At 44.6% G+C, this 10,458-nt stretch overlaps 1 protein-coding gene across 1 annotated transcript in view; it reads left to right on the top strand.

The window, feature by feature from the left end:
* Window positions 1-548: 548 nt before the first annotated feature.
* Window positions 549-10,458, top strand: part of foxo4 (forkhead box O4) — a 10,879-nt gene continuing 969 nt past the window's right edge. The window contains exons 1-3 of the mRNA XM_086014742.1: window positions 549-2,244; window positions 3,552-4,946; window positions 6,885-10,458. The exon at window positions 6,885-10,458 is cut by the window's right edge and continues 969 nt beyond it. Coding sequence (XP_085870868.1) covers window positions 1,795-2,244; window positions 3,552-4,934 — 1,833 coding nt within the window. The 5' untranslated portion in view covers window positions 549-1,794 and the 3' untranslated portion in view covers window positions 4,935-4,946; window positions 6,885-10,458. The remainder of the gene's footprint in view (window positions 2,245-3,551; window positions 4,947-6,884) is intronic.

Below are 10,458 nucleotides of genomic sequence, written 5' to 3'. Positions count from 1 at the left end.
TTACTTTTAACAGAGATTTTTCTCAAGTATCTGTACTTCTATTTAAGTACAGAGTGAGAGTACTTTTTCCACATCTGTATATATTCACTAAATATTCTATAAATATCAAATCAAGTCCCAATTTTTTATGATAAAATGTGTTGTGTTTGTCCGTCAATAATGCTGACAAAAAAAACATTATACAAGTTACTCAGAAGTTGCTCACTGAGTAGCTTTTTCACGGGACACTTACTGAGTTGTAGTAAAACGTTTAACTTTTACTTGAGTAACGTTACTATAAACTATAGCGCAAACTTGAACTCGAGTAAGAGTAAATTACTGTTAGTTTAGTGTCAAAAGTAACAATACTCTTACTTGAGTACAATTTTTAGCTACTGACCTATGTTCAATACCTAATTGGCCCGCGCGGACTGTACGTACCTGGAACTTGGGACGGTTACGTAAGGCGCTATTAAAGGTTCAAGTTTTGTTTACGCCCGCGTTTCCGGCTGAATGACTACGTTTCCCAGAATGCACCTGGGCGCATGCGCAGTGTGTTTTACTTGACAGTGGTAAACAGACGTCAGAAGGGAGTCTTCGCCTCGAGTCAAAACAAAACAAACGCAAACAAACTATCCAAGACATCCGAGGGGCGCATCTTCGTGCCACCGGGACGACCACAACTTCCAGCCGAGTCGTCGCCGCCTCCAAACGGCCACTTTGGGCGAGTTCTGATCGGCTCTCAGCGGACTTTTCGGCGCGTTGCAAACTCCGGAGTAGCAGAAGCTTAAGCGGCTAACGTGACCGGGGGGCTACCCGGACTTGTTTTCCCAAAAAGTTGAGAGCCTCATCCCCGGGGGGACTCGCCGCCAAACGGGCTTCCTTTATTCGGCCACTTGTTGGGAGTCGAGACGAACACGTTGCTGGGGGAAGAAGCCCGGTGCTGCGAGCTCCGGGGCCTCGGTGGCGGAGTCGCAGGCGTTTTGTAACCGCCTCTCGTGGCATCGTGTGCGGCGCCACGAGTGGACAAACATGGCAGATGGCGACATGTGGCGGATTTTGCACACCTAAAAAGACTGCACTTTGGATAGGATTCTTGTAGTCGTGTGCGGTTAGGAAATTAAATCCATCTCTCTCCCCTTTTTTTTTAATTAATCACCACCATTTTGTAGTTTTTTTGCACTCCTGGTTAAATTGCTGTTGTGATTGATCGTCTTCAATTTGCCACTGACTGGACTGTCACTGTGTAGTAGTAAGGGGGCCGTTTTTTCAAAATAATTTTTTGCTTTTTTTTTTTTTTTTCCACAAGTGTTTTTTTTTCATCTAATTTATTTTTCTCGTCATAATCCCTCAAGGGGAAACTGAACTGGCAACGCTTGTCACCATCACTTTGTTTACAAACTCATTGACCCATTTACTGTCAAACATCCCACTACTAAAATTAGTGCTAGTACTTTAAACGTTTTACTCCAAGGTATTTGGAGCGCTTACTTTTTGGACTTGTACAAGAGAAATTCACAACTGTTATTTCAAACAAAGGAGCTCCCCTTTCCTCCTTCTATATAAATCAGAAGGTTTATGATAGTTAGTATTAAGGAGATTATTTGGGTTCCCTAATCTCCAAACTGAGGATTAACTGGAGCTATTGGTGTGCCCAGATTATTACGTCTTTTTTTTTTTATAGGCCCACAGTGTTTATTCCCGGTATATTGTTGTTGTTTTCCTTCCTGGGCTAAAAACATTTGGAGGTTTGTAAGTAGTTCCGGTGTTTTGGAGTGGAACGGAAATAGCCAAGAGGTGGACGAGAGGATCACCATGGAGGAGTTGCCGGCACCGCCCATCGACCCGGATTTCGAGCCACAGAGCCGGCCCCGCTCGTGCACATGGCCGCTACCCCGTCCGGACATCTCGGCCGTAAAACAGGAAGCCCCGGATGGCGCCGAGTCCGCTGCCGGGACGCCGCCTGCTGATGACGACAAGCCGGATCAGCAGCAGCGGCATGCGGCGGCGGCAGCTGAGCCGGAGAAGGCGGCGTCCGCCGCCGCAGGGGCAGCAACCGACCCCGCCGTGGGCGGCGTGACGCCCCGTAAGGGTTCGTCCAGGCGCAATGCGTGGGGCAACCAGAGCTACGCCGACCTCATCAGCCAAGCCATCGAGAACTCGCCCGACAAGAGGCTGACACTGGCGCAGATCTATGAGTGGATGGTCAAGACGGTGCCTTACTTCCGAGATAAGGGCGACAGCAACAGCTCGGCTGGGTGGAAGGTCAGTCCCACGCAGGGCAGTGTTGCCATAACGCCACTTATTTTGTTGTGAGGGAAAATAGATGTAAGACAGCTACAAAAAATGTATAGCTTCTTTGCAAATTCACCTATTCACAATTTTGTGGGCAAGAGCATGTCTTTGTTATTTGCTGAAAAATGTACCCACTTTTTGTGCTCATTCCAAATTGATAATTCATGTTCTCTCACCCATCTGGTGGCATCCTCTTGCTAAATTGAGTTGAGGAGCTTCATTTAGACAAAAGTGGTCATTTGCCACCACCTTGTGGCACCAATATGTAATTAGAGGTTCACTGAGGAGGTAAATTATAAATAGATAGCATAATATTTGTGCTGTTATTGACACATTGCGTTTACGGTGTCGTTAAAAAATATATATATTTGGTGGCAGTTGAGAAAAAGATGATTTTTCATGAATTTTTTTAGAAAAATAGAAAAAAAGGTTCAAAACTGTTGGAACAAAAATAAAAAAGAGCTTTATTTTGTGCATTTTGTAAAGGCAGAGAATGATTTGGTGAAACTAAAGAAACGTTAATTATAATTGTTTTTACTGCGTTGACAGGCAAATGCAGCAATAGGTAAAAAAAAAAATCTATTTATTTTGGACAATATTTATAGGCAAATAGAGAAATAGGTTAACCATTCAAGTGAAAAAAAATCTTGCAATTTTTGACAAGCGTAACAAAGAAATATTTAATACTTAACGTTTGACAAATGTTCCAAATTATTTAAATACCTACATTTTGTCTTTGAGAAAGAGACGCAAGTAAAAAAAAATAAAATTCTATTTCAAATGTATTAAAACATCATTTTCTGCAGCTCTTGACTGGCAGACAGTGTTTGTATTTTATTGATTTAAAGTTCATTTATCCAGGCAACATTGCATTTTAAGGGCGAGCAAGGAAACACTTTTTTTTTTAATCGGTCTTTCGTTCGTGCTTCTTCCGCGCGGATAACTCGGAATCGAAATTTAGCAGCGACATTCTAAAATCTGAACGGCTCCGGGAGAACCGGAATGATGATCCCGTTTCCACCCGATTCCCGGTTCTCGGTGCCCAACCCTAAAGATAGCTTTACGTGAAGCACTTCGACTCACTTCAACACAGTTCTTTTGGTACCAAAATGTCGGTAAAGCACTATATGAAGCCCCTCAAGTCACTTCAACATAATTCCTCGGTACCGAGATGCCACAGGACGTCTCCAAAAACATCTGGATATGTGAATCAGAGAATAATAATGTAGGGAACATTTGAAGAGTGGCCTCCTTGAAAAAAGTCTTTTTCCTCGTAGAATTCCATTCGCCACAATCTGTCGCTGCACAACAAGTTCCTGAGGGTCCACAACGAGTCGACGGGCAAGAGCTCCTGGTGGATGCTCAACCCCGAAGGGGGCAAAACGGGCAAAGCACCCCGGCGCCGCGCCGCCTCCATGGACAACAGCAGCAAGCTGCTGAAGAGTCGCATGCGCGCCAAGCAGACCAAGAAGCAGGCGGGCGCGGGGGCCAGCGGCGGGGCGCTGCAGGGCGATGGGGCGACGGGGGCGACGGGGACCGGCGCCGACAGCCCCAACTCGTCCCAGCAGTTCCCCAAGTGGGGGGTGAGCAGCAGCAGCCCGTCGTCCCGCGGCAGCCTGGACGACGCCGACATGTGGACCTCCTTCCGGCCGCGCACCAGCTCCAACGCCAGCACCCTGAGCGGGCGGCTGTCGCCCATCGCGCCGGGTCAGGAGGACGACGACAACCTCCCCGAGGACGGGCTGCTGGGCCGCTACGCCGCAAGCGCCCTGACGCCCACTCTGGCCGAGACCCTCATGGAGGAGCTGGACCTGATCGATGGGCTGACTCTGATGAGCGGCCAGCAGGGCGGCGCCAGTCCCAGCACGGCCCCGCCGGCGCCGCCCACCCCGCTGCCGTCCGCCGCCACTCTGCTCCCCCGCGGCTCCACGTCCTTCCCTTCTTTTCATCAGCTGCAGGCGCCGCAGACGCCCCCACAGGCATCGGTGGGACCCGCCGGCAAAGACGCCGCCCCCGCCTTCGGCAACTCCCTCTTCAACTCCTCCCACGGCACCGCCGCCGCCCACTACGGTACCCACGTACCCTCCAGCCTGGAGGCACTGCTCACCTCCGACTCCCCCCCTCCTACCGACGTCCTTATGGCGCAAGTGGACCCTCTGGTTCCCGCCCCGGCAGGCCTCATGGGCTTGGGCTCCCCGGTGGTGGGCGTCAGGCCCAAACCCACTCAGCTGCTGCTGGGCAAGGGCCTGGAAGCCATCGCGGTGGGCCCTCGAAGCCTGCCGGCACCCATGCAGCACCACCTGCACCACCAGCAGCCACACCAGCACCACGCTCCTCTCGGCCTGGGCATGATCCTCTCCGGAATGTCCCCAGACCCGCTGCAGATGCCTGCCTTGAAAGCGCAGCACGCCGCCCTGCCGGGAGCGGGCCCGTTTGGGGCGCCGCCCTGCTTTCAGCCGGCGCCGGAGCGGCTGCCCACCGACCTGGACGTGGACATGTTCACCGAGAACCTGGACTGCGACGTGGACTATATCATCAACAGCGACCTCATGGACGGAGATGGCATCGACTTCAACTTTGACCCCGTCCTGCCCGCCGGGCAGGGCTACGCTGGGCCCGCCGCCACGCAGGGCGCCGCCCACAACTGGGTGCCCAGCTAAAAGCTTTGCCAGGTATGTCTACTGCTGTTTTCTTGCTGCCCTCAGTCTCCTCTAGGGTCAAACTTGTCTACTCATCAAAAAGTTAACAGTATTTCACCTCCTTTTTTCCTTTCGACGCTCCATTTCCACGCCGCCCTTAGCATCCTCTTGGATGCTCATTTTCGTGTTTTGTTTTCTTTCTGCCCTCAGCCTCGTCTTTGATTTAATTTGTTTCCTTGCAGAGAAATACATTTTCTCTCCTGTCTTACTTGTTGTGCTTGGTGCCTTTGTCTCCACTCGGAGCAGGTTTGTCTCCTCACTGAGAGATTATTGCCAGTATTGACCATAGGTCTTAACTTTTATTGTTCGTTTGCCAGCACCCGGGTTTCTTTCTGACCTTAGTCTCCTCTTGGATAGAAATGATCACAGTGCTCTCTGCCCTTAGTCTCCTCTTGGAACAAACTTAGTTGACACCAGTGTTTGCTTGTGTTGCGGTCTCCTTTTCTTTGTTCTTTAGTAGCCCTTGATTTTTCTTAAAATTTGCCTCCTTAGCGAGAAGTAAACACCAGTACAGTGGTACCTCTACTTACGAACGTCTCGTCATACGATTTTTTTGTGGTTACGAAACGCACAAACAGGAAATGATTGCCTCTTGTTACGAAAGAAATGTCAGGATACGAAAGGTAAAAAGTATGGGCTGCTACTCGCAGCTCCAGAGTTTCCTGAACGCAACATACTCATAGCTGCTCTGCCATTGGCTCTTACCTAGCATCTTCCTGGCATCCCATTGGCTAAGAGGGCTATGTGTGTAGATAGACAGGTAGATATATATATATATATATATATATATATGTTATATATGTCTATGCAGAGTCCTCATCCTCGTCATTCGCCCCTCGGGCCATGAGGTGTTCCGTTTCCGAATTAGAAACGAGGAGAATAGAATAAAAGGGGAAAAAAAGGGGCTTTTTTTTGGTCCACACAAGCAAAGAAAGGGATAATCGAAAAGTATGAAAAAGGGATGCGTTTGGTTGATCTCGCCAAAGAATATGACCGTAATGTATCGACAGTCGCCACGTTACAAAATCAGTTGTTTACAAAACGCCAGGCAAAAAATACTTCCGAGAGAGAACATGAACCAAAGAGGGCAAAAAGCGATGAGGGCAGCAATTAAAAGTAAACGACCATTTTTATTCTTTACTCTATTCTTTGTTTTATACATTTGCACAACTCTCATTTATTGTGCAATAATCTAATTGTAACATGTATTTGTTACATGTTTTGAGGCATTTTTATGCTTTATAAAACATTTATGTGTGAATATTGGGGGGCTTGGAACGGATTAGAGCATTTACATGGAAAACGCGTCTCTACTTACAAAATTTTCTACTGAAGAAATGTCTTCCAGAACCAATTAATTTCGTAAATAGAGGTACCACTGTATCACAATTTACCTTTGTCGAGATCTCGGCTTACTGCCCTTAGTCTCCTCTTAGATAAAAGCAATTTCAGCGTTTGTTTTCTATTTCTTTTATTTTCTTGCTGCCCTTGGTCTCCTCTTGAGTAAATCTGTCTCCTGACTGAGATGTAAAAATCTGTATTATTCCTACTATATACCTATTATTTGACTTTTTTGTAATTTGTTAGTGCTCTATCGACTTTCTGCCCGACGTCTCCTCTTGGATAAAATGTATCCCCTTACTGAGAATGTAAATACCGTACCTGTATTCGTACTTACCCTTTTTTGCCTTATTTCTTCGCTTGTGAAGGTGTCTAGAAGCTCCATTTTCTTTCTGCCCTTAATCTCCTTTAGGGTACAATTCATCCCCTTGCTGAGAATGTCAAAGAAAAGATACTTAAAACCATTAATGGTTAACGTTCCTCAAAAGGTTAATTTCCCAAAAAACATGAAGGTCAAAGCTAATGTTGACGATTTTGGCCTAACTTTCCCCTCATGTTGTTTCTTACCAGGAGAAGAGATCCCCCCCCCCTCCTCAACGTGGCCCCCCCAAAAAGGACTAAAAATTCCCGCCATGTCATCACGCGGGACCGGCCTCTCGTCTCGTCACGTGCCAACGCCACCGCCAACTATGCACACGCTTTTTAGCCCTGCCTCCTCCTCATCTTCCTTCATTTTGTTGTTTCATAACATGGCTGCGGCCATTTTCTTCAAGACTTCCTCAACTCCGCCTCTGAGTTGTCAAGATGTTGTGCACGAACATCTTCCGGGCGGATGCGGTACCCCGACACTTTGGTACACCGTCAACTTCGGGATGGAGACCTTGTGTGCGTGTGTGTGTGTGTGTGTGTGTGTGTGTGTGTGTGTGTGAGTGGGGGTGTGGGTGTGTGTGCATGTGCGGGTGTATATGTTGAAGAAATGGCCAGTTTTCCCTGCAGGAGGAACAGCCTGCAGATCGGTACAAAACGAGGACGCCGACGATTGTTTCTCACGCGAGACGATACATGACTTTTTTTTTCAAAGAAAAATTCTTGCTGAATCAACACTAGTTGTTATTTTGTCAATGTCGTTTGTTTATTTTATTTTATTTTATTTTTTTACCTACACGCAGTGTGTAAAAAAAAAAAAAGTAGTTAAGCGGGGTACACACACACTTTCTTTATCCCTCTTTTACAATCAAAGGACCGAATAACGGATGTCTCAAAGAATTGTCCCGTGGTATTGAGTGTATTGATTTACTCCTCAAAAACGGCCAATGTTAAACCTGTTCAATATTTTACAATGGGAAGTCCGTATGCGTATGGTCAAATCTGAGTTTGTCTTAGCGACAGACTCCGTGCTTTTGCTGTGAAACAAAATGATGGCCAATTAAGCTGGGTGGTTAGCGTGCTAGATTTGAGCATGTTTCATTCCAATCAAAGTTGGCAAAGGTCCGACTAAAGGCTATTTGTCAGTTAGGGTCTTTTGATTTGAGGTGTGCTGAGAGTGATCCCCCCCCCCCCCTCGATCTGCTTGGATGACGTGTCCAACAATCGTGAATGCTAAATGTGTTTGCTATTTACAGTGGCCAATAAGCAGGGTATGTACATACCGATAGTCGGACAGAATTTTTCGCGTTTTAAATCTTTTACAGTCAAAGTCATTTTATGCTTATTTAATGGACATCTCTAAAAGATTATCCAGAAAACAGTCGTGGGCCAACAATTGTAAATGTTAATCCTGCTGAATATTTATGATCACAAAGGCTAAGACTCTGCAGGGTGATGATTGTCAAATTTGAGAATTTTTCATTCAAATTAAAGTTCGCCAATGGCCCGATTGTTGGAAGATAAACTTAACACAAACGATAGTCGTGTGAAAATCGGTTTCCCCCCCGATCAAATTTGGTGATCGTAAATGTTAAACCTCTTCAATATTTACAGTAGCAAATCCTTGTGTGTGGTCATCTTAGAATTACGACCTAATGGCCGAGTGTCATTGATTTATTCGTCCTGCGCTGCCTCTCGCAGGTCACACTTGGTACTGTAGCAGATGTTGATTCAAGGGAGGAGACTGGCAATTGTCGGAAGAAATTTTATCCACGCGAAGTGTTCTCCATGTTAAAAATGAGTATGCGTGTGTGTACCCCGCTTGTCTTGATCAAATTAGGTGGATTTAAAGAAAAAAAAACAAAAACTCAATATGCAGTTTAACTAATAAAATGAAGTTATTTGTTTGGATATTTTTTTAGGGCATTTGGGGTTAAATTGCCAACAAGTGATCGTTGGGCTTTTTACCAAATGTTACTACCTAATTTTTGATTGTGTTGTAAAAAATTTTTGTGCGCATTTTCCTAGCACTTACGTACGACCAGGACCATACATCCACTTTTTTTTCCCCCCCGGTTTGAAACATTTCGACACGCAATGCACACGTTGCACATAACCAATGACACGCTATGCAGATTTACCAAGAGACCTTTGAAGGAAATTTTAAGTAACAACAACAAAAAACACGAAGGGTTTTGCTATTTTGTCGTGCACCCTCACTAACCTCACTAAAAAAACAATATATATATATATATACATATATATATATATATATATATATATATATTTGGTTATAGCTTTAATATACAACATAGATGGAGAATAATAGAGAGGCTACTTAATTTTTATTTTGTTTTTTTTTCTACGTTGGAGGATGGATTTTTCAGATTTGTAACAGCGATTTTTCTACACTTATTTTTGTAAAAATGGATGCGCATGTAGATTTTTTTGTGTGTGCGTGTGTATAACCTTACCAAAGGAACACTAATATTTGCATGGCATTTAGGGGGCGCACTCAACTCGACACGGTATCTCAGTGTACATAAGCTTTTTTTTGGGGGGGGTATTTTTCTAGCTTTTACACATTAGTCATCTCAAAACAAAATAGTAAACAAAAAAAAACAAAAACAAGACTCATACAACCGTTACCTCTCAGGGTCACTCGCAAGAAGAAAACAAGCTCAATCATGTGACAAAAGCAAAAAAACAAACACAAAACATATTTATTTTTGTTTTTCTGCCGCAACTGGAAACTGTTGTTGCTTTTCGAGACCTCGGCATCTTTTAAAAAAAACAAAACAAAACAAAAAAAAAAACTTCTGCTATGCATTTCACTTGTAGCTTTTTTTTTTTTTTGGTCTTTTTCACTTCCTGCCAAGATGAAACACTAGCATAATGTTGCTACTAGTGTGTACGCAAATTGTTCTCATATGTGTGTGTGTATTTAATTTGCTGGTCATGTACAGTTTGTTCACCAATCATTTCACACGTTTAAAAAAAAAAAATTGGTTAAAAAAAAAAGTTTTAAAAAAAGCACTCGATTTGCTTTGGAGTGGTGCTACGAGTCATTTTGAATGCATATCAGGGCCTTGGTGAAAGTTACCTGCACGAATCAATAATAATCCTTGTACGTGTTTCATCTTATTTGTTTTTAATCTCTCCCTCTTTATATGCATATATATTAGTCCCCAACCTTCTCACTTAACTAGATGGAGTCTGACGTCGCAATCATTTGATGAATTCCTGGTTGGAATGTTGACTATATGGAACTGAACGTGTGTGCGTGCATGTGTGACAAATTGCAGCATCCATTCCATATTCTACTAGTGCACACGTGTACTAGTCAGCCCTTTGTACTCACTAGTAAGACAATTCAGCGCACAAGATATGTCTCAAGTGCTCAAATGGCTTTATGCACATTTATTCCATATCATTAATTTGTCAGCTTCAAGTGTTACATGATCAAATTCCACAAGTTAACATCTAGTGCGTCACTGGTAGTATTAGTGGTACACACTTTTGCCTCATTAGTAATACGAAGCTGTTCTACTAGTGCTCAGAAATGTCTTACAGTTGTGGAATATTGCAATCCATTTGAGCAATTATCCAATATCCTTCTAGTGCACTCCCATGTACTAGTACGCTCGTTGTCCTCACTAGTAAGATGATGAACTGGGAGGATGAATTTCTTCCACTACTGTTTGACATTTCTGTGCACTAGTAGGTCAACTACATGTTAGTAGTGAGGCAAAACCGGACACTAATTGACATCTGTACA

Source organism: Filicampus tigris, chromosome 2, assembly GCF_054856515.1.
Source record: "Filicampus tigris isolate MCC_2025a chromosome 2, RoL_Ftig_1.0, whole genome shotgun sequence".
NCBI classification, from domain to species: domain Eukaryota; kingdom Metazoa; phylum Chordata; class Actinopteri; order Syngnathiformes; family Syngnathidae; genus Filicampus; species Filicampus tigris.
Note: the sequence above shows the minus strand (reverse complement) of the source record. Positions and strands in the feature narration are given on the sequence as shown.